Source organism: Furipterus horrens, unplaced genomic scaffold, assembly GCF_987537825.1.
Source record: "Furipterus horrens unplaced genomic scaffold, mFurHor1.1.pri manual_scaffold_3, whole genome shotgun sequence".
Classification (NCBI taxonomy): Eukaryota; Metazoa; Chordata; class Mammalia; order Chiroptera; family Furipteridae; genus Furipterus; species Furipterus horrens.
Window position 1 is genome coordinate 81,383,500 of NW_028327173.1, and position 24,014 is coordinate 81,407,513.

General features: G+C 48.2%; 2 protein-coding genes across 3 annotated transcripts in view; one reads left to right on the top strand and one right to left on the bottom strand.

The window, feature by feature from the left end:
* The window catches only part of DTNBP1 (dystrobrevin binding protein 1), a 165,521-nt gene extending 154,982 nt beyond the window's left edge, over window positions 1–10,539 (top strand). For both annotated transcript variants that reach the window (XM_090269791.1, XM_090269792.1), the window contains 2 exons: window positions 8,659–8,799; window positions 10,156–10,539. In XM_090269791.1, coding sequence (XP_090125917.1) covers window positions 8,659–8,799; window positions 10,156–10,373 — 359 coding nt within the window. In that variant the 3' untranslated portion in view covers window positions 10,374–10,539. The remainder of the gene's footprint in view (window positions 1–8,658; window positions 8,800–10,155) is intronic.
* A 2,097-nt stretch (window positions 10,540–12,636) lies between these two features.
* JARID2 (jumonji and AT-rich interaction domain containing 2) overlaps window positions 12,637–24,014 on the bottom strand; it is a 259,462-nt gene continuing 248,084 nt past the window's right edge. Inside the window, exons 13-18 of the mRNA XM_090269793.1 lie at window positions 22,951–23,056; window positions 21,843–22,025; window positions 21,232–21,362; window positions 19,964–20,147; window positions 17,278–17,385; window positions 12,637–13,262 (exon numbers count right to left, since the gene is read on the bottom strand). Of these exons, the coding sequence (XP_090125919.1) occupies window positions 13,080–13,262; window positions 17,278–17,385; window positions 19,964–20,147; window positions 21,232–21,362; window positions 21,843–22,025; window positions 22,951–23,056 (895 nt within the window). The 3' untranslated portion in view covers window positions 12,637–13,079. The remainder of the gene's footprint in view (window positions 13,263–17,277; window positions 17,386–19,963; window positions 20,148–21,231; window positions 21,363–21,842; window positions 22,026–22,950; window positions 23,057–24,014) is intronic.

Genomic DNA, 24,014 nt, shown 5'->3' on the forward strand with positions numbered 1-24,014 from the left:
CCCGGGCATGTGCCCTGACAGGGAATCGAACAGGTGACCTTTCAGTTTATGGGATATGCCCAACCAACTGAGCCACACCGGCTGGCTCCATACCCTGGCAAATTTGAGCATAATGAGACATTACATCAAGAGGGCATGGAGGAGGTGGGACAACGAAGAGAACGGTAGTAGAAATTCTTATTGCTAAACACTTTAATGCTATCCTCGTTCAGTTTAGTTCCACAGACATTTCCCGAGCACATGCTGTCTTCAGCACACTTTTAGGCCCAGAAGAGGCAAAGAGAAAATGGAAGTGCCTCTTAAGAAGCTGCCATTCTCGGGGAGACCCACGAACACCTCAAGTGGGACGAAAAAGTAATAGAAACAACTGTTCCTGTTGGCAGTGAGCCCCTGACATAGGAACTAGTTGTGATGCAGAACCTCCGGGGCAGAGAACAGTGTTCACCCAACCCTGTTGATCAGGTATCAGTTAAACATTAAGTCAGTATTTTTTGGTTTTCAGCACTTAAAATAATTTTCTCCAAGTTTCAAAAAAGCATTGGGCTCATTTTTTTTAAGGTTAAGAAAAAATGGAGTCAGGCACATATTGCCAATATATGTGGTTTCAAAAGCATTAAGAAAATTGGAGGATGTGGGCTTTTTAGCTTTCTGCTTCAGCTAGAGCTGAAAAGACATTCACAAATGACAAGCAGGCATGTCTCCACAGCTCTGCAGAGCCGTCCCTTAGACTTCCCAGCCTGGTGAGTCACACGTCCCTTTCCTACCTTGTATTCATCTCCAAGGATGCACATGGGGGTGTTTAATTTAGAAGAATCAATCAAAAATGAAAATCTCTACAGTGAACATGGCATTTTGGATTCATTCCACTAAGTCAGAAATAGCAATCTGAATTTTTTCTCACTTTCCAAAGCATCATTTTTTAATTAAGACAAAAGCATGTAAAGTTTTATACAGAAAATGATCAGAGTAAAGGGTGAAGGGTGGGACCACTTGGATGGTGGTGCGGCTGGAGGACCCACAGAGAGGCGGTCTCGTGTGCTCGGAGAGGCGTGAAGGCAGTGCTGCAGTGCTGAGGAGCAGGGTGCCTGGGGCCTGCCACGTGCCCGGTGGGGCGATGTGCTATTAAGACTTAATTAGGTTCTTGTAAGACCCTGACCTGGGTTTTTCTTCCACCTGACATGACCCTCATTTTCTCAGGAAAGCATTTATTGCTTTCATTTTATTGCTGAGTGCCAGGGTATTGAGGTTGCAGTTGGTTATACATAGGTCATCCTGGACATGCCCTGTTCTCTGTGCTTTTATCCCCACAATTAGTAATTAGTTCTCGGGATCCTGTGCTGAATGGGTAGTTCAGCAAAGCCAAACCTCTGGAGCTAGGGGTGCCCCCTGGGCCCTCAGACCCTCTGAGCCCTCGGTGTTCCAGAGGGGACCCAGTGCCGGGGGAAGAAGAGAAGATGTTGGGGCTGGTAGTATAGTTAACAGTTAGAAAGAATAGATAAAAAGGCACCTGTCCTAAAGTTCACAGTGTCCCCAAGATATGACCCAGAATGCAAAAATATCTCAAAACACAATTGCCAGCCTATGATTTTAATGTTGTATGATTATGTTTCCCTGACCTGACAGTTTTATTTACAGCTGTGAAACTTACTGTGATCCATTACTGGTTTTCATTTTAATTAGGCTCTTTAACCAGAAAAGAACTGAAAGTAATGTAACATAACCTGTGTTTCCAGATTTAACATGTTAATACTTTACCATATTTGCTTCAGAGATTTAAAAAAATGTTAAGAACTATTTCAGACATGCAAAAATGATTGTTAGAAGGATATAGGTATAGCTTTGCTATAACTCCAAGTTATAAGAGCATCCTATTAAAAGTTTTAAAATTTCCATTTTATATTTGGCTCTTAAGTCCACACCACTTGATTTCTGTTTATGTCATGAGGTAAGAATCCAGTTTTATTTTTTTCTAAAGCAATAACTATGTGAGCAACAGCATTTTTCTCCACTGCTTCCCACTGCCTTATTTCCATCCATTGTGACTTTCCTAGACTCTCTTTTCTGTTCCAGTCTTCTGTTTGTTAGTCCCACGCAAAAACCATACTATCTTAATTATAATTCCTTAAGCAGTGGTTCTCAACTGGGAGCAATTTTGTCCCATAGAGGTCATTTAGCAATGTCTGGCAACAGTTTTGCTCGCTGTGATTGGGGTGGGTATGCTACTAGCCTCTAGTGAGCAGAGGCCAGGGATGGTGCTAAAACATCCTACAATGTACAGGATAGCCCCACCACAAAGACTTATCTGGTCCAAACTGCCAACAGTGCTAGGCTGAGAACCCTGTTTCATAGCAACTTCTGATACATGTGGTAAGCAATTCTTGCCCATACACACATTTTACATATTCTTTTTTCTTCAGAGTTGCCTTGGCCATTCTTGGTTCTTTATCCCTCTGTATAAATTTTAAAGTCAGATTTCCAAGTTCTGTGAAAAGTGCTGTCCAGATTTTGATTGGAATTGCCTTCAGTTTCTAGATTGAGAACTGGCATCTACACGGGATTGGATTTTTCTGTGCATGCAAATGGTGATCTTGTCATTTCTTTCCTGAGGGGGCTAGGACTTGCCTCTGACACTATCTGGGACCAGTGATTTCTCTGCAGGAAGAACTACCCATTCTTTTTTTCTGATAGTTAAAGTGACTATTTCTTGTTAATTTTAGCAAATTTTCTGTTGAATTTGCCTAGTTTGTCTTTAGTTTTCAAATATAGTAGCATAACGCTGTCCATAGTATTCTTTTCAGTCTTTGCAGTGCTTGGGGTTAGATTTGCACTTGCATTCCTCATATTGTTAATTTGTGCCATTTATTGCATTTTTGATGAATATTAAGTATTCATTTTTAAGTAGTTTCTCTAAAGAACCGACCTTTAGTTTTATTGTTCCTTTTTACTGTATCTTTATTTCATTCATTTCTCCTCTTTAGTGCTGGCCATTTTCTGTTTTATTTTGTTTATTTATTTATTTATTTAGGTCTAATTTAAGTTGAATGTTTAGACACAAGTTTCAACTTTCTCTTAAGGCATTCAAGCTTTAAATTTTTTGCTCAGGTACCACTTTAACATTATTCTACAAGTTTTGGTAAGTAATAGTTTCTGGGTATTTGTAATTTTCCTTTAAGATTTCTTACTTGACTTATAAACTGTTCAGAAGTATGTTTTGAAATATTGTGTAAAGGTTTTTCTAGTTACCTTTGTTACTGATTTCTGATTAAATTTCTGTTGTGGTTGGAGATTTTTAAAAATTTTTTCAATTACAGTTGACATAATTATTAGTTTCAGGTGTATAGTGTAGTGATTAAACATTACATAACCTTCTAAGTGATCATCACAATAAATCTTGCACCCATCTGACACCATACATAGCCATTACAATATTACTGACCATATTCCCTGTGCTGTACTTTCCATCCACATGACTGCTCTGTAACAACCAATGTGAACTTCTTAATCCCTGCACCTTTTTCACCCATCACCAAACCCCCCTCCCATCTGGCAACCCACAAAATGTTCTCTAAGTCTGTTTCTGTTCTTGCTTGTTCATTTTGTTTTTTAGATTCAATTGGTGATATTTACTTATTGCCATTTTGTTCATATTTTTTCTTCTTCTTAAAGCCCTTTAACATTTCATATAATACTGGTTTGTTGGGATGAACTCCTTTAGCTCTTTATCTCTCCTTCAATTCTAAATGATAGCTCTGTTGGGTAGAGTAATCTTCATTGCAGGTGCTTGCTTTTTAGCAGTTGGAATATTTCTTACCAGTCCCTTCTACCCTGCAAAGTTTCTGTTGAGAAATCAGCTGACAGTCTTAGGGAAGCTCCCTTGTGGTAACTAACTGCATTTTTCTCCCTGCTTTTAAGATTCTCTCTTTGTCTTTAACCTTTGGCATTTTAATTATGTGTCTTGGTGTGAGCCTCTTTGGGTTCATCTTGGTTGGGGAATCTCTGTGCTTCCTGAACTTGTATGTCTATTTCCTTCACCAAGTTAGTGAAGTTTTCTGTCATTATTTTTTCAAAAAGCTTCCAGTTTCTTTCTCTCTTCTCCTTCTGGCATCCTGTGATGTGACTGTTATCCCAAAGGCTCCTTACACTATCTCTTTTTTTTTTTTAATTCTTTTTTTCTCTTTGCTGTGCTGATTGGGTGTTTTCTGCTTCCTTATCTTCCCAATCTCTCATTTGATCCTCTGCTTCATCTACTCCACCATTCACTCCCTGTAATGTATACTTCATTTCATTTAATATATTCTTCATTTCTGACTAGTTCCTCTTTATGTCTTCTAGTTCCACTTTTGTCTCCTATCTTTTTGTTGAAGTTCTCACTAAGCTCATTGAGCATCCTTGTAACCAGTGTTTTGAACTCTGCTGCATCTAGCAGATTGCTTGTTTCCATCTTATTCGTTCTGTTCTTTCATTTGAGACATGTTTGTCTTCTCATTTTGGCTGCTTCCCTGTGTTTGTTTCTATGTATTAAGTAGAGTTGCTACATCTCACGGGCTTGATAAAATGGCCTTATGTAGTAGGTATCCTGTAGGGGCCAGTGGCACAGCCTCCCCTATCACCCAAGCTGTGTACTTGAGGTACAACCCCCGTGGACTGGGTACACCCTCCTGTTGTAATTGAGCCTTGACTGCTGTGGGCAGATCAATGGGAGGGATTTACCTCCAGGCCAAGCAGCTACAAGGACTGGCTGCAACAACTGACCATGACCTCCAACTACCGTGGAGGACCAGCTGTGCAGGAGCCCACCCCACAGGGCAGGACTTACATCAGTGGGGCTCTGGTGCCTGTTGAGTCCACCCCTTCAGTATGTTGCTTATGAAGTGGTTGGGTGATGCTGCTTCAGCATGCCCTGAAGCTGTCCACTGGGTGCTCAGGCTCTGGGGCCTCCAGGGATGTACAGGGTGAGGTCAGCCACCACCTGTGTACTGCTTGGGACCACCCAGCATGAGCCACAAAGCAATATGCAGATAGCTGCTTCTTATGCAGAGCCTGGATGTGCCCAGGCAAAGCCAAGCTGTGAACCAAGGTTAGCTGCTGCTAGTGCCAGTGGGCCACTTAGTGAAAGGTACAAGGCTTGCTGAGGCCAGATGCTGCCTGAGAGATTTTTGGAAAATTTGAAGCATGAGCCAAGACAGGTCATTTGTATGGAAAGCCACTGGAAACAGTTTGGGCAGGCCTGAAAGTTGGGTGGGGCAGGGCCTCAGGGAATCACCAGGGTGGGGTGAAGGGTGTGAGCCTTTTTGATGAAGTCTCAGAGGTGTCACCTACCTGCTGGCTCTGTGGTGGGGGGGGGGGCAGCCTCTGCAAGCACTTTTGTCTGGGAGAAAGCAGTCTACTCAGCTCTGTACTTGATTCCCAACTTCCCTTAAGTCTGTGGTGTGTTTCGAGCTGCTGCTCCAGGGCTAGAGCTCAGAGAGTGAGTCCAAGTAAGTCCATGTGTGGGCCCTTTAAGAACTGCCTGGGATTCCAGAAGCCTGCATCTCACTCAGCCTCAAAACCCCCTGGTTTTTACAGCCAGACGTATGGGAACTTATCTTCCTGACACTGGAACCATGGGCATGAGGTCCTGGTGTGGGATTGAGACCCCTTGCTCCTCAGGACGTCCACGACTGAGATATCCCTCCCAACTTTTAACTGCCACGTATGTGGGACCAGCCCGTTCTGTGTCTGTGCCCCTCCTCCCAGGCTTGATGTGGCTTCTTCTTTAAATCCCTACTTGTATGATTTCCATTCAGCTAGATTTCAGGTGCTTCTGAATGATAGTGGTTCTGTAGAATTTAGTTGTAATTTTGATGTGGTTGTGGGAGGATGTCAGTACTGCAGTTACCTGTGCTGCCATCTTGACCTGGAAGCCTTTGAGATTCCATATATATATTTAGTCAACTTATTTTATGGTTCATTACAGAGAATTTTTTACGTTTCATGTGTACTTGAGAACAAGATTCTAAGTGCTAAGCACATGTTCTATATGTGTCCATTTAACCAAGCCTATAAATTGGGCTGTTCAAATGTCCCCTATTACTAATTTTTGGATTCTTTAATTATCAATTTTCAGAAAGGTACATTTAACTTCCTATACCCACCCCCATGATAATGGATGTTACACTTTTGTCATTCTAGCCATTTTTATAGTCATACAGTAATTTTGAATTATCTTCCTTGAGATTTGAAACTTTAAAAAAAAGTCATCGAGTACAACTCTTTAGTCCAGTATTGCTTTTGTTTCCTCTTATGTATATTGTCTGATATTTAGAGCTGTCTCAGCTTTCTTCTAAAGTTGTTTGCCTACTTTCCACTTTTTAAAAACTGTCAATGTTTCTGTGTCTTTATGTTTTAGGAGTGTCTCCTATAAACTGAATATTGCTAGATTTTATCACTTTAATTTGGTTTTATAATCTTAACTGGCAAATCTGGTTCATTTACATTTCTTGGGGTTGCTGACATACCTAGCTTATTTGGTGCTGTTTTCCTGTTCTTTTTAGTCTTTTTGTTTTTCCTCTCCCTTGTTTTAAGTTATACTCCTGCCCCTCTTAAGAGGACAGCTCGCACAGACAGAAAAGGGAGCTTCTGCCCCTTCCAAAACTGGAGTCACAGCAAGACCAGGAGCCAGAAAGCCATGCTGAGGGCCTCAAGAGGCACACCAGAAAACCTGCAGGTCACTCACTTCCTGGCAGCCCAACACCTGCAGAAAAGTACCCCCCACTGTGTCATCAGGTTCCCCTGACCAGTCAGCCTTGAAGAAGCTCCAACAGAACACTGCAGTGGTGTCCCTGTGGGTCTGTCAGGCCGGGACTGGGAAGCAGCTCTATGATGAGGCCGCTACCACGGTCACGTCTGACACAGAGAAGGCAGACTTTGGTTCCCTGCTACGTTGCTCTAAATATTGCCAGTCAGTGGGATCATCTAAACCACAACAAACTTTCCCCCAGCTAAAAAGAGAAATTACATACTATAATTTATCTTAGTGCTAAACTTGATTTTGTGGTGCCTAACGACAATCAGATGCTTACCTTCCTACTAAATAAAAGAATCTTACACTACTTCAACTTGTCACAGTCTTCCTTTCCTGTCATTTATTGCTCAGTCCTTTAATTCTGTGAGTAAATGCCCCCAATGGACACTACCATGGGTACTTTATTCAAGGTTTTATATTAGCTCACAAACTTGCAAGAAACATGTTTAACAGCAGAAAGTCTTGTATCTTAGACCTTCCTTCTGGTATTCATTCCCATCTTCCGTTAGTGAGAGCTGGCTTGTGGTAAAGTGCTTTTTGACGATGACAGTACTTGTTATCTTGTACTTGATCTTAAGTTGTACTTAATGGTGTATTATTTTAGGGATGGCATTTATCTTACCTCTTTGAATTTATTATTGTCTTCTGCCTTTTGTTGTTGTTGAGAAGCTATCAGTCTTTTTTCTTTCCTCATCTGTCCTTTTTTTTAGGTCAGGTTATCTTCTGTCTTGCCTGGAATAAACTTGGCTTCCTAAATCAGGGAAATAACCAGCCTCTCCGACTATGGCTGCTCCCCACATCCTCTCCATTCTCTCATTTTAGAACTCTGCAAGCTTTTGCATTTCCCATCTCTTCTAACCTCTAATTTCCCACCTTCTTCTTTTCTCTTGGGCTCTCATGAATAATCTTTGGGCACAAGTTTTGATATCAGTGATTAAATTTTTCCAATCTGGAAGTCATTTGGCTTTGTCAACTACCTGCTCTAATTATTTATTTTTTTTATCCCATCTTTTACTGGATTAAAAAATATTTAGTCACTTAAAATTCTTGAGGAAGGATACTGAGTTTGATTCTGACTCATTTCCATGCGTGTGCTGTAAATTTGGGACTGGATTGGAATGGATTTTGTGTTTTTATATGCCTCTGAGACCCAAGGCTCAGGGTGTGTCCTTCCAGAAATAATTGGTATTTGCATCTTCCAGGCACCAGCATGCCTGGGGCCTGTAGTTTTCTGGACTCCAGAGGCAGTTTAAATATGAACTCCAGATCCAGGGGCCATCTCTCACTTGGGACCTGGCTGAGACAAGACTCCTTGTAGTCTTAAAGCTGCTTTTTGCTGGTGGGCTGATTTTTTCCCCTAGTCTGTACTTTCAAAGTAGGGAGCTCTTGCCAATGCCCTAACATTGTCTGCTGTGAAGATTGAAGAGTAGAGAATTGTCACAAGGGCAGTGAAAACTTCAACTGGAATAACAGTGTTTGGGGCGAGTGCAGGCAGAAGGCCAAAGTGTCTCTGGCAGGGAGCTTGCAGGCCTTGAGCTGCTACAGGAGTGTCCGCCTGTTTCAGACGGTACGTTCCTCCCAGCAGCCAGGACTGCTTCGTGCAGAAATGGGTTTGTCTGCGGGGAACTGGAAACCTGCTTGGGAAGCTGTAACAGGTAATAGTAACCACAGTTAATCTAGGATGGAGGTAAGTACCAAACTGGGATGTGTCATTTCATGTATTGCTCCCAATTGTGTATTTCAAAGTGTAGAGTGGCAGGAGATATTTTATACCTAGAAAATACAGTGCAGTTAGCCTAATGAAAAGTAGTTCAATTTTCAAAGTACTGTTGAAGATAAAAAGTGTAATTTCTTCTCTGCCCATTTGTTCCCAGAGCCCATGGGCAGCATGTCGTCCATGGAGGTGAACATCGATATGCTGGAGCAGATGGATCTGATGGACGTATCTGACCAGGAGGCCCTGGATGTCTTTTTAAATTCCGGTGGAGAAGATGCCGTGCTGTCCCCCATGTTAGGTAGGAAGTGACAGACCTGCGTAATCTTCATCATACTTATTAACATGGTGCCCCGTCAGAGGAAAGACGGAATAATATACGCGTCTCTAAGCCAGTCAGCTTTGTGTGCCACTCCGTTTTCACACACCTGTGTCTGAGCTCACAGTAGGGGCACACAAAACATCAGGTGTTCAGTCACGAATTTCTCAGATTTTAACTGCTCTGCCCAGACACCTTCCAAGAACAGGGGGGTTCCTTAATTTATATTTTACCGCCTCCATCTCAGAATTTTGAGTTTGGCTGTTTGTAATTATTTTAAGGACTGGAATTTGGGGCAGCTGGGAGCTGTCCTGTGTGGCTCACACACCTGGTGGTCTGAGCACGCCTTTGCAGTCGTTAAAACTCTTTCATTCAACAGATATTCATTTCATCTTTGTTGTGGGCAAGGCCAAGGTTTGTGTTCAGCATTTGACTTCAATTTTAAAAATTAGATGCAACCCTGTGGGCACCTTCACTCCATTTAATGCCTCCCCAAAATTTCATGGTCCTTCAGCAAACAGCGAGGCTCCAGACCTAGGCCTGGGCTCATTTCATTTTAAATTTCAGACCAGAACTTGCCGGTGGGTCTTACACATAATTACAAAGAAAGCGTCAGAGTTTTCCACATACAGACAAGGGAGAGGTGCCGCGCAGCCCCCGGCAGCACAGCCACCACACGGGCCACACTGCCACGAAGGCAGGCCCCTGGAGCTCCTGCCAGCTGTGTCGTTTGTTTGCAGCCTCTCGGTCCTCTCCACCCAGCAGGTCTGGGAGAACAGTGTTGTCCCCAGGAGGGGAGGCCCTGTCCTGAGAAGGCTGGGACACCGCAAGTGGGAAGGAAAGCTGGCCCCTTCCCCAGAGTCAAGAGCTATAGAAACAGTGACTCCCTCGTCTGCATATGATTTTGATTCCTTTAAGAATTCATTTACTCCCCATGAAATTGGAGGAATGATAAAAGATCAAGTTTTTCTCTTAGCATTGACTTCTCTGAATTACTTCAAAGGCTCTAAGGAGGTAAACCTAGGTTATCAGGATTACATGGAAGGCTCCTCCAAGAACGTGCCCTTGGGCCAACAGCGCAGTGTTTTACTGGATGGAGCAGGGAGGGTGCCCGGCCTTCCGTCCATCGCAGGTGTTGGAGCATCAGCACAGGGTCCTGGATGCCTTGGCACCACCCAGCTGGGCCTGTTCCAGGGACAGGCCCTGCGCTGTCCCAGGCCCCCAGCTCACCACGACAAAAACCTGACACCCTTTTTAACCAGTGAAGTTCAAACCACCATCTCCAGTGGCAACTTTAAACTGGAATGCTTTTATCACAGTTTTTCTCCTATTTTGCAGGGCCTGAGTCAAATACTGGCCAGAATGAATTTACTCTTCGGGTTCCAAATCCCGCTGAATCACAAGCCCAGTCACCTTCCTCGTACTCCACCTGCACTGACCCAGCCGCCCAGGACCCCAGTGAGGGTGGGGAGTACCCCATCGTTCAGTCTGATGAGGAGGGAGTTGAGGTGGACACTGCTCTTGCCACTTTACACACCGATGACAGTGACTCCTAAACCTGGCATCACATTCTCTGAGCACCTTTGAAAGGAGACAGCTGTGTGCAGAATCCCTCGGTGAAGGCAGGTGGTTTGATGGAGGCTCTTAATTTTCACACAATTGCCAGTATTTGTGAGAAACTGACGGAAAGAAGAGCTAACAATAAAGTTTGAGGACTTGAAACAGAGAGAGTACATGGCCAGTTTGTTCAGAGAGGCTTCTAAACATACACAACCTTCAGGCTTTAGCATGCAGGAGGGTGGCTAGGTCCACAAGGCCACCGAGGAGGCTGCGTGGGGCAGGGCTGGGCCATGAAGTGTAGTCTCCACATTGGCTCAACACCGAAGAAAAGACCTTCACAGACGGAAAATTCTGCTTCCTCTAAAGTATAACTGTAGACAAACTCAGCTCTAACAAAACTTGGGTCCTCATCTGATCATTTCAAAGTTTTTAACAGTTCAACTAACCCCTACTTTAACTCCAGAACACACATCTCAGCCCAAAGAAAGAGAAATGAACACAAGCAAATCAATACAGCATTCTTACCCCTGACAAACAGGTCCCACAGAGATGGGTTTTTTTTTCTTTCAGCCCTCCTCAGAGCCCAACACCTCTGCTTGGAATGGGGAAAGCCCTAGACCAGCCAAGGGCTGCTGCAGGCGAGCAGGGCCCAGCCAGCCGGCTCCACAGTGTCGCTTCCTGTGGAGAAGGGCCAGTAGCTGGCTCTCAGTGGGCCCCTCCAAAAGTAAGAGGGCAAACAGCAGGCATTTGGCTTTGCTCGAAGGGGATTGAGATCACCACCAGCAGATGGCAAGTGAGCAAGATCAAAATGTGCTGTCTGTGCTGCTCCCTGGCTTTGGGGGGAGGGGGGGGGGGTCCGGGGGGGGGGTCCCCCTCACCTCTGCCCATTTACTAGAAAAGAAATTGCTCATTTCATTCACTCATCCTCCACAAACAGGTATCCAAAAAACTTTGTTTTTATTATTAAACCTTGTAGTACAAACCTGAAAAGTAAACAAAAAACTGGCAATAAACAACATGAAGTCTTCCCTCCCAAGGGAGGAGTGCAGAGCAGCGCTAATAAATTAAATGTCAAACTGTAAGCCATAGGCAGAAGTTTACTGTCAAAAAGAGGGAAAGTACACAGCAAGGCCATAAAAATCGGACAACCACATTGGAAAACACTTGACTCTGTTTATGTCATTGTTAAATATTCCAAAAACAGTTCAGTCTTCTGCAACAACAACCAACAAAGTGGATCACAGGACGCTCCTGACAGTCCCACTGGCAAGCTCAGTGCAGTATGGGTAGCTACGGGATCGATGAATCCAATTATGAAACAAAGAACAGCTCGTGAAAACAGTTTCCCTTCTTTATTCCACACATACTGTACACACAACCGGAGAAGGGCAACAGCTACTCCATTATTATTTTTTTGTTGTTGTTCAGTGATGTAAGCAGCACTTATAAATGTTACAAGAAAAACCCTGTAAGCATCCAATCCAACCGATGAAGAAACTGAAATGTAAGGCTTTTCTTCATCTTGTCTTCTCACCCCCCTCCCCACCCCCACTGAGAAAAAGGCTCAAGTATTTAAAACAATTTACAGGCATATGTACAAAAGGATGGGCTTTTTTTTTTTCTTTCTTTTTTTCTTTTTGTTACAACATGAAGAGAAAAAATAGACAAGATGAGCGCAGATGCATTTTCACATTCAAAAAGAACTGCAGACCTCCTAGTGGCTCTAAATGTGATCATAAATGAAACAGATTTAAAACGAGATTAATGCTGACCTGTGAAGGTGTGAAACGACAAGCAGTGAGGTGAAGATGGAATGTTAGAAAAGATTGCACGTCTATGACAAAGAAGCACTTACGGCTTCTATCACTTTTTTTCCTTTTTTTCCCTTAAGGATGCTATTGAAGGGTTTTTTGATAAAAGTAGCCAACAGCACCAAAAAATAACAGAATGGATTTCCTAATGAAATCAGGCACAGGTTTCCGCACGTGACCCCTCCAAGGCAGGCAGTCTTTTTCTTCTCTCTCTTCTCCTTTGTCCTTAAACTGATGCATAGTGATGTGCTGGTAAAGAGAACCTCGTCACTCGAACCTCCTCTTGCCTATGGTTAGGAAACAACGTCCGCCTTCAGCTGCCACAACCGCCCGAAGAAACAGAATGGGGGTTCTCCGGTTTTAAAAATTACAAACTCATCTTGCACATGACAGAAGAAAAGACAGCCAAAGTAAAGCCATTTCTTTTCAAGTTTTGTGTGTGTGTGTGTGTGTGTGTGTGTCTCCTATCCCTTTTTCTCTCTAGAAAAATCTGCTCCCGTGACTGATGGTTTTAAAATTTGTTCTCCAAACTTCACCCTCTTCAAAAAATGGGTAAAAAAGCCTTTTTTTCCCCAACAGTTACAAAGAAAAATCAAACAAATGAAAAGGCTTTTGTCAGCCACAGGGGCGATACAAATTAATACAGCCCCTCAAGGGTTTTAAAACAGTGAATATACGGCAGTTTCAAAAATCTGACTGCAGTATCTAGGTATTCTAAGTACAAAAAAAAGTTCAACAGTTTAATGCTAAAACAAAATTAGTTCTCTAAAACCAGAAGAAAATCTTCTTTAGAGCTAGTGCAAAGACAGCTTGTATCCTACAGCAAGTACTCCAAACTAGAATATAATAATTACAAAAAATAGATCTCAGTCGACCGCGATGCGGGCAACCTCAGGACGAGCTCGCAGCACTTCTGGAGCAGCTGGAGGAGGAGAGCCGGGAGGGCAGCACGTCCACCGTCGCGCGCTTGCGCGGCCCCCTTTTTGGTGTAGGTTTACTGAGACAGTTCTCGATGCTGCCGTTCTTACCAGATACTTTGCCACAGATCTGATTGACCAGACTGATAATTTGTTCCTGTTATGGGTTGAAAGAAAGACAAGGAATTAACAAACCAATAGAGCACCGTCCCCGGAACCACCCTGAGGGCAGACCTGGTCGGCAGGGCAGGGCTACCAGCCACCCCCATCAGACCCCAGGAAAACGGAGCCCTCCGTGTGCTGCCCAAGGAGTGTGCATCAGGAGAGCGGTGGCGGACTTTAGAAACAACCCCATCCCACCCCACCCCCATCAAATCCAAGATGCAGCAGGCTTGAACAAGGTAGGTCGCTAACACATCATGAGGATGCGGTGCCCAACTTGGGCACCTACAATTAAATGCTTTCCTTCTCAGGGACAAACCACTGCCATCTCTCACCTGAAAGCCTGCGTGACACAGGGTGAGGAGCCTGGAGAGCCTGCCTCGTCACCATCTCCTCACCTCCAGTTCCTCGTCCAAAACACGATAGAGGTCTAATAGCACCTCCTGGTGGCTGCAAGGTTTAGACCAACTAATATGCTAAAGCCCTGAAATATGTGGTATCTTCTAACTACACAGTTAATTGTGTGTTTCCCAAGACCTGCATCCCAACCTGGATCTATTCATTTACTTGAGGTACAAATTCCCTCACCGCGTAGCCAGATACACACGCCTGAGACACACAGCTGGACACATCAGTGGGCTAACCACCAGGAACCTCTGTGAATGACCCCTACCACCACGTTGAAAGAGGTCAGCTGGCTGCCTCCCTGGGTCCCCACCTAGGAAGGGGAGGACTCAGCTCACGGCCTTCACAATGAGCATTTAAGAGAAAAAACTCATGGACTCAAGGCCTCAGGTCCTCTCAATGTGCTCCCAGGGTGGTGACAAATGCCTGAAGCTACCGGTTTCACTGGCTACCCTGACACTCAAGCCCATTTCACCTGGTCTCCCAAATAAGTGCAAACACTTGCCTAGAAATATTTTCATTACTCCCTCCTCCTCTCCAAAGGGGAGATGGCAGACGAGAACCATTTATCTGTTGGTATCAAAATACAGTTGTAACTCTGATTTAACTCATAATCATCCAGTTTTAAAAGAAATCACAGGAGAATATCTAAATGGCATGTAGTTCTGAAATGCATTTCACAGAACCTAGGCTTTCATCATACAGAACTGAAAAGTCTGAAAAGAAAGTTAAGCCCTGGGAAGGGGCAGAACTGTACATCTGTAAAATACAGTCTGTATGTCTGCTTAAAACACCTATGATCAACATGCCGGTAAGGGATAAATAGGTGAACTCCCCTAAAACCCAGTTACATGTGACTAATGCCACCTCAACAGCACAAGGAAGACCACCCTGTACAGTCAAAGGGAACATTCTGCCTTCACCTGTGTGACCCAAGGGCCCGGACACAGGAGATTTGTCTGCTGGGTACTCTGGGGCTCAGGACAAGAGCTTGAGGCGCTCTTGAAGCGATTTCTGAAATCCAAACCAGAGCTAGAAATTCCCCAGTTTACAAGAAAGCACCATTCAACTCCCAAAAGAGACATGCAGATTTTCATTTACTGAAATAAACCAGGCCACTGGCAAAGCAGGAGGCTTCTGAACTTCGATGACTAAGCTTTAGATTGACAGGTGTACGTATGTGAATCTTGTTCCAGGAGCTGGTCACATCAGACACTGCTACAACCACCTCTTGCAGAGCCTCGAAATCACCCTGACTGCTGCGGGCTGCACTCTGCCAGTCACCAGAGAGCTGTTCTTACTCAGACACCAGGGGGTTATTTTTAACTGTGTCCTGACATTTGCTGTTACAGTGAAGGAGGGCAGGCAAAGTGGTGACTACCTTTGCTGAACATGCTCTTGAAAAAAAACAAAGATGCAGAGATCTATTTTCAACTTCGCAATCATATCGTTTCACCTAAGGCTTGTACCAGCCCACATGTGCCCCATCCCCTGTGGAGTCCTGCCTGGGCTCCCGGCTGTGTCCCTGTATGGATTCAGTCACCTTCCACAGGACTGACCTCCTGGGGTCCCAGGTGGACCAGGCAGGAGGCTCGGGGAGGCACCTGCTGTGCCCTACACGCGGCCTGCAGCCACTGAAGACGCTACAGTGGTGAGGACCACGCTCTGAAAGACGGAGGCCTGTGGCAGGGCCCCAGCTGCAGTAAGCAGCAGTGCGCCAGCAGGATGGGTGACAAAGTTCCCATGGTAATCAGTCTGTGGGGATCCCCAAGCAGGGCTCCAGTTCAGTCAGGAAGTGAGAGGTGCCCTCTGAGGGGCGGGGCCTGCATTCCAGGAAGCTGCCATTTACATCTGAAAAGGCAGCTGCAGAGCAGATAGGAAGCAGAGGGTGAAGAGCAGACGGAGCCACAGCTCGCAGCTCAGGTGTTTCCTGCAGTGCCTCGTGCTCAGCCCCGACTAGGGATTCGAATAGGCTGTGGAGACTAACCAGTGGCACCGGCAGGGCTTTAAGAGGGAGCCTGTTTCTGAGGCCAAGCAGAGGGGATCTCAGGAAAGTTGCCTGAAGCACAGGAACCTGGACAGAATGGAGGGAGACCCACCGAGACTAAGTGGCAGCTCTGTGAATGAGGGCAGAAGCATTGGCAGTGAGAACTGGCCGGACCTGGGATTTACTCAGAAGCGGGCAGCAGCAGGATTTACAGAACTGGATACTGAATGTGAAAGAAAGGCTCCCCATTTCATCTGAGGCCCACGGGTGAGGGCAGAGAGCCTGGCACCTGCTGGATGCGATTCCCAGCCAGGTGTGGAGCCTGGGGGCGTTTCAAGGGCTGCCCAAGCCCCATGTGCCATGACCGTGCTACACAGCCCTGTCTGCAGCTTAGCAACTGGCCTGCAGGCCAGCCATGCCCATTGTATACTCTGAAGTTCTCAACTTGAAATTAAGTAACGATTCCTGAAAAGATAAAAGACGCCAAGCTGCTGTTGGCAGCTTTTCCATGAGGAGATGGAAGGCATCTCTGCTGCCAACACACCACAATGCCCCGCCCTGGCAGAGCGTGGCGGGTTCTAATGGCCACTTTCTGTGTGAGGACACGGCGCCAGGTCAGGTATCACAGCCAGCATGGTGGGGACCAAGGTAGACCAAAGACTCTTCCTCCTCACCAGGGCCTGATCTACAGCAGAACTTCAGGGCAGAAGCTCCCTTCCAAGCCCCGTTAACTGCACCTGCCAGGGAAGTGCTGGGATGTGCTCAGCTGTTAGGAAGGGCCTGGGCTGACTCACTACTTCATGTCTAAGAATCCATGGGGCCACAGCCAGGAAGGCTCCTCTGGCCCTGTCCCCCCGGAGAACACAACAGGTTTCAAGGCCCTGAAAGCAGCCACGGCTGCACACTCAGTCTGTCCCATGTCCAGACGGCTCACAGCCCAGAGAGAAGGAAGGACAGGCCCTAATCTTCCCCGAAGTGGCACAGGACCAGTCACCTGCGGTCTGGGTCTGTCCTGTGACAGACAAGCACAGTCAGCCCACAGTCCCTTCTGGACCTGGGCCCCAGCTATAAACAAGAGCACAGTTCCCAAGTCCTTTAGCCCGGCCAGACAGCATGGCCTTGGGGACACCAGCACTGGATCCTGACAGCGAATCCCCTATAACTGAGGCCCTGGCACCCAGGAATGCTGAGCTGCAGGCAGGGCTTGGAGGGACAGAATTGCGGCCTTGCACACAGAGAGGGTGTGGACAGGGCTCACTTACAAAGCCATGGTTAATACAGAGGAGAAAACCGCAATGAAACGAAGTTTGTGAAAGTGTCTGGGTTTCTCCAGGTGAGACTAAGCCTCACCATGTCCCATCCTGGGACACACAGCTCCTTTCCCACGGGCCAGGCTCTGTCTGGCCAAAAGCCATCCAGAGCCATGCTGCATGCATTTGGTCTTAGGCTGTGCCGCACCTGGTCAAGTTTGGACAAGGCCCACATGTCCCTACAGAAAGTGAAGGTAGGTGACAGCGGCCATCCCCTGCAGGGCTCCTTGCTGCCTGGGCACTCAGAGCGCCAGACCCCAGAGGCTGCACACAGCAGGGCCTCCCACCCCCAAGGGCCAGGGACTGACCTCATCGTAGCGGTACATCAGCTTCAGGCCTCGGCAGGACTTCTGCTTCTCCACGTGGCGCAGAGCACACTCCAGGCAGAACACCACATTTTCATTCTCCTGAACGACCTACAAAGAAGACACAATCCTGAGGGTCTAATTGTGATCAAAACACTGCTGCCCAGTGGACGCGGGTCCCAGGACAATCAGGGAAGGCCTGTCCTTGGCATCTGTAATCCAAGCTAAGGAGTGTCCATGACTCAAAACTACGGGAACTTAATGAAAAAATAAGTCACCTGGAACAAGATCTTCAACTAAGATACGAATAACTGTCTCCAAGTTGTACCTAAGGGTGGCCTCAAGGCCCCTCCAGATTTTGGCTGCTTTTCCTCTGAGAGCTTCTAAGTGCCATTCAGCTGGTGAAGGTTTATAAGTTTGCAAGTTCTGAGACTTTTGTGCAGAAGCTACCCTGGCACAGGAACTGTCAGAATGGACCTGGAGTGGGCGGCAGGGAACACACCCAAGACATCTCAGTGGATCAGTCAGTCCAGCTGGTAGTGTGGAAGCTGTCCGTGCACCCCACTGGGGACGTGTGCCTTTGTCCAAACCCCTGTGCCGCCCGGACAGCACCCACAGGAACCTCCAGCTGCCATGTGAAAGCACACGCCGGGCCCCAAAGCCACACGGAGCGAGCACGGGCAACACAAGGACAGGCCTGACCCTCCACATACACTCAGCTTGGGCAGATCTGGACTGAGGGGCAGGGAGAGAGGACAGCTGCCTGCTTTGTGGGGGGTCTCACCCCCACACTGACTTTTACTCCTGTTCTCATTCTCTGTTTAAAAAAAAGGAAATGTTTCCTTAAACCGCAAGATGCAAGCGGTTTGCAGGCCTTTTCATACGAATTTAGGGGAAAGACCTAGGATTCCTGTCTTCGGTGTTTCTAAGCAAAGACAAGACACAAGCTGAAGGTATAAGGAAATGACACAATGGCAGAAACATGTCACCTTTGAGGCTAGAGACAGGGACGGACAAAAATGTGAAATACAGTCAACACAAATGTACAAACGTCGTACGAATCCAAGCAGTGAAAATTGTGAATATAAATAAAACCTCAGCTGTCACCTGTGAGTTTAGGATCTATGCTTTATAAAATAACGTTCAGGCTAATAAGAAATGCCTGGTGACAGCTCTCAAGGCACAGCTTTCTGAAAGGCAGCTTGTAAATGAACCCACAGGTGCTGTGCTCAGAGCCCAGGGGGACAGCCCAGCACCACACACGGAGGTCATGATGGGGTCGCTCACACGGGAAGAACACAATCATTTCCCGTGGGAATAACCTGTGCCAAAGCAAGAGGAATGAACACGGAACTATGGGGCCTTTATGAGTGATGTTTACAAATCCAGAGAGATGTTTATTCTTCTTTTAAAAGACTGCCTGGTTCTCAATTGTATCTTACAAAGTACCTGGGCAAAGAAAGACTAAATAGAAGATGAGTGGTTGTTATGGACTGAATTATATCCACCACACCCCCAATTCAGAGGTACACTGACTATAAATAGGGCCTTGAAAGAGATGATTAAAGTAAAGTAAGGCTGTATGTGCCGGGTTTAGTGCAATATGACTCATCCTTGTAAGAAGAGATTAGGACCCAGACATGCACAGAGGGAAGGCCAGGGGAGGACAGCGAGAGAAGGCAGCATCAACAAGCCAAGGAGCAGAGGCCTCAGGGAACCAACCCTGCCAACACCTCGATCTGGGACTTCCAGCCACCGGCACTGTGATGACATTAAATGTCACTGTTTGAGCCCTTTTGTGGTATCCATGGCAGCCCCAGCAAACTAACACAGCAGTTCCTCCCCTTCTTTCACTTCTCTGACCTCCCAGATGTTAGAGAGCACCTGACTCAACCATGGTGGCTGCGTGCTCCACTTTCTCCACAAGGCAACCCCAGTGTGAGGCAGCAGGTGAGCTAAAGAGCAGAGACGAGGGCCACACCAGGCCTGCCGTCCACAGCTGCCCACTCGCCCACAGCTCTCCCAGGGCCTCCAGCGTGGGATAGGGTGAGGTAATGCAATATGTACACCTCTGCAAGACCGAGGTGGCGAGCAGCCTGAGGGGCCTGGCTGGGATGTGTTAACCGCCCCCCCCCCCCCCACCTCCCGGCTCTGTGCCCAAAAGGAGGACAGCCAGACTGGACTGCATGGCAGATGGAGAGGCAGAAGGAAGAGCTGGCTCAGGGAGGCAACTCTGGAAGAGATGGGGAAGCAGGTTGCTGAGGAGAAACATTAGTTTTAATCGAAGACAGACTTCAGGGACCTGAGGGGCAGTGGGATCCATCACATAGCTAAATGGAAAAGGAGGAAGAGCCACGGTCAGATAGGGCCTCCCATCAACTTGGGCCATAGTATGGGGGCAGCCCGGCCCCTCACCAGGGGACACTGAGTGACAAGGCAGGGGCAGTGAAGGAGGCCCACTTCCTGTGAACATGTAGTTGCAAGTGAGCAGAGACCCTGCGTAAATGGGGGTGGGCAGAGCAGAGCCTGCTCTTGGTCTCTGAGACCCAGGCACTGCGGAGGAGGCAGCTGACCTCTGAAGGTCCGGAACCCGGCCACGGTCCGCAGCAGGTCCCCCTGGAGCAGGAAGCCGCCTCTCGCAGGCGGGCGCCAAGGGCGAGGATTAGGGGGGCGGGGGTGGCAGGCTCACCATGGACAGGTAGCACAAGTGCTGGCAGATCTGACACCTCCTCTCTGAGGTCTCCAACTGCAGCCACTTTCGAGGCTTTTTCTTCCCATCCGCCACGGTGCTGTTGCTGTCGTGGCTGCCATAGCGGGCAGAGGAGTGGAGGCCCGCCTCGAACAGCTGCCTCCGCTGCCGCAGCTCCGTATCCCTGTCCAGACACAATACAAGAGCCGCCCTTAGGAGGCTGAGCACAGCGGCCTGGCCGGGTTCCCTCACCATCACAGGGAACATGCCGCGCCCCAGCCAACTAACTACCCACCAAGCCAGGCGCACTGTCTTATCAGGGGAGGGACAGTGAGACATACATGCTCACCTTCCCAAGGCCCCCAACTGGGACCCATGTACTTTAGTCAAAAGGTCAGACACCCCCCAACTTCCAAGGTTCCTCTGATGACTGGGCTCTGCCTACAGTTAACGCGAGCACCGAGCACGACGCACCGGGGGCACATACGTGGCAAACCCCCTCGTTGCTACCTGAGGGGTGCCCTGCCCCTTCATTCTGAGCCAAGAATGGATGTAACAAACTATTTGTTGGTATCGTCATCAAAGGTTCGACCAGCACGAGTCGAAATCCGTGTGCTGTCCGTCAGCACTACTGAATCCCTCCCCTGGAAGGGAGAGATCACGAAGCGACATGGTGGGAAAAGAGAACAGGGTTACACAGGAAGCCAAGCAAACAGTCGCACTTCTCAGTTGCTGCCCTGATCTGCTTCAACCTTGGAGAGCTCCTTCGGTCACTGTAGGATGGAGGCTGGGTGAGGCCTTGACTTGGAACCGGTGGCCACACGCAGACCTGACAGGCTGCAGCGGACGCAAGCTGCCCAGTGGTGTCATGCACACACCTCACAAGTGGGTCAGCGAGAACACCAAGCCGGGGCTCCGTGGGCCTCTCCATACCCACCCCCAGCCTCCAGAAATGAAGCTGCAGCCACCATCTCTTCCCTGCAATGCGCTGCTAGGATCAGAGGTGCTAGGCCCACCTCCTGGTTATTTCCACACAGAGAGAACATTTTGCATCAGCACACCAGGAAATTCTGACTCCAAATATCCAACTTGAAGACAGAAGGGGACATTTAAATTAAAAAAAGAAAAGAAAAAAAGCACCCAAAGAGTTTCACCCATCTGGCCAAGCAGCAGGCGGGCCCTGCCATTCTGAGCAAGCAGCTACACCCCTGCCCAACAAAGCCAGGAGGGGCCGCGGCCCCGGGCCTCTGCGTCCAGGTCTGCATTACCTGAGCTCATCCAGAAGGGCTGAGATGGTGCTGAGAGTGGGGCCGTTTTCCTTTTTTGCTTCCGCTTGTGCAATCTGGTAGAGTAACTTCTCCATGGAAAATGGCTTAGCTATATGGCGACGCTTCATCTCCTGAAAGAAGCCATCATCCCTTCAGGCAGGTTTTCATTACTGGGCAGCTGTCAAGGTCTTTCATTACTGGGCAGGGGTGCTATCTGAATTTGGTTTCAAAGCAGTTGAAAATTGCACAAGGATTTTGTTGGCCTCGAGATATGCACCAGACACCAGGAAAAGCCATCGCTGTGCTGCCAGCGACAAGGCAGGGCCACAATTTGAAAATGGGTGGAGAATCTCTACCCACTGGTAAGTACCATCAGTCCAGTTGCCCAATGCCACAGTGGGTCCACAATGGGACTCATATTTTTGTTGATACACATCAACCCCTAACAGATCTTTCCTAGGAAAACCTCTCAGCCACCTCCCTTGAGATTTCCAAAGCATTTTCTGAATTAAACATTATCTAAAGGGACAGGCATGTGCAGGCACGCGTATTTGTATGTGTGCGCATGCGCATCCACCGCAGTGGGCAGTGCCCAGGGCTCGCCTGCCTACCTTGGCCGTCTCGAAGCCCATGCTTGTCCACTGGGTGGTGGCAAAGTGCACAGTCTCAGAGACGCTATAGCCACAGCACACTTTGGACACAAAGGATCCTGGGAAGCAAACGACGAACTGGCCACTTTGCTGCACGGTCCTGTGCACCTTGATCCCCTCTTTGCACAGCACCTCCGGGGAGATCTGGGAAAGCAGGACAGCGCTGAGACACACTCCCCGAGGGACTGCTCTCAGCCATGCTCCCACGCCCCCACTGCCCACCCCTGCTGCCGGAGTCCCTTCTGTGAAACCCCTGAGCACCAGCCTCCCTCCCAGCAGATGTGTTAACCATCCAAACCTGTCCTCCAGGTGGGCACTGGGAGTTAAGTAGGAATCTGTTCATGAAAGACAGATTAAGTTTGGTACCGAAGATCTTTTGTTTCTCCTTTAAAAAAATAAAGATGTCTAATTCCCAAAACAAAAGGAAGGAAGATCTAAACTGACACTAGCCCCACAGAATCACCCAGGTGCATGGCCACTGAGGACGTGGCCCTTCACACTGGAGGCCTTCCCGTCCAACCCCAGCACTGCCAGGGGTGAGAATGGGGCAGATTCCCAAATCTGGGAGGGCCACTGGCCTGTCTCCAGAGCCAGGCTGAGCCACAGGGGCACAGACTCGGGACCTTTGAACCTGCACCCCCGAACAGCCTGCTGCTCAGCTCCCCTGAGCCAGATCAGGGTCCAGCAGACACAGGAGACCCAGGCCGGCGTCCATAGTGGCCTGAGCCCAGGTGTCAGGACACAGCTCAAGGCTAGAGAGACTCCCAGGAACTCAACTTTCTGAGGACGGGTTTGGAAGCCCACCCCTGTAAGGCCAAGCATTTGTGATATGTGGTCCAGTCACCCAGGTGCCCAGCAGGTGGGAACGGCAGTGCCAGTGGACCCCACCCAGAATCAGGACCCCACCTCACCGCACACCCCAGTCTCTATACACAAAACAAGCCCTGGAACAGATGCTTTGTCCTCTTTGCCTCTGAAAGGCAGGTCAGCCAAGAGGGCAACTGTAAAACAGCTCTGACCCTCCCTGTGCCCCCGGCCTGGGGCTGTGCCAGGCAGGAGCTGCATGTACCATGACGTTGCTCTCCAGCATCTGCAGCCCGGGGGTCCCATTGGCTTGCAGCAGGGTGTGGACCACGTCCTCGAGCTTGCTCTCCTCCTCAGCAGGAATGCAATACCTGAGTGGTCAGGAGACAAGACAGAAGCAGAGGCTTGACAAGGACCCTGTGCCTAGGGAGCAGGTGCTGGGCCCACCCTGCCTCCTCCCTCAGAGCAGTGAGCAAACTCAAGCCAGGAAAGTAGCCTCTGGGACAGCAAAGGAGGGTCTGGAACGCAGAGGAGGGACCCGGTCCTGGGATCAGTGAGGCACCCCACCTTGGTGATGCGCACTGTGGTTCCCAGGCCCAAGTCCATCCCACACCCAGGGCAACATGGCTGGTTCCGCCCTGAGGAGCCAAGCCTCATGCTCATCTTTTATGCAGATCTGGCCTATACATGAGCCAAAAAGCCTTCAGACCAAAACCAAATGTTTGAAACCCCATATAAATTAGATCCAGATGCATCTACAGACTCAGTTAGCCTCTCGTTGAGTGCTCCAGGCTGCATCTCATCACCGCGTTGGCACTTGACACAGTTCTGTACCAGGAGGTGTAGCAGGACTAGGATTTGGTGCTGGGCACTCCAACCCAGGCCGCCTCATCCCAGGGCTGGGCGACCCGGAAAGGTAAAACAACCCCTCAGTTCTCGGAATACGGAGAGAGTTGAAAAAGGGAGTCCAGCCAGCACCGAGGCAGACGTTGCAGCCACTGTGAAATGAGAGGAGGTGCACCCAGGGAGGCGGCCGCGTGGGCCAGGGCCCAGCCAAGCCAGTGTCAGCTGGCAAAGCACACAGGACAACCAGACCCACACAAGCCTGTGTCAAGCAAACCCAATGGCTGGTGGGAGCCGGACAGAAGAGGTAGCCGTGGAGTGAAGCTCTGGACAACGCAGACTTCCTGGCTGGAACTAAAGAGCTAACACGGAAGATGGTAGGGAGAGAAGGATGAATATGTAGAAAGAACTCAACTGACAGAAATATCTGGAACTTGACCTGCAATCATGGGGAGTGGGTCAATCATTGCTGATGTCCCAGAGGGC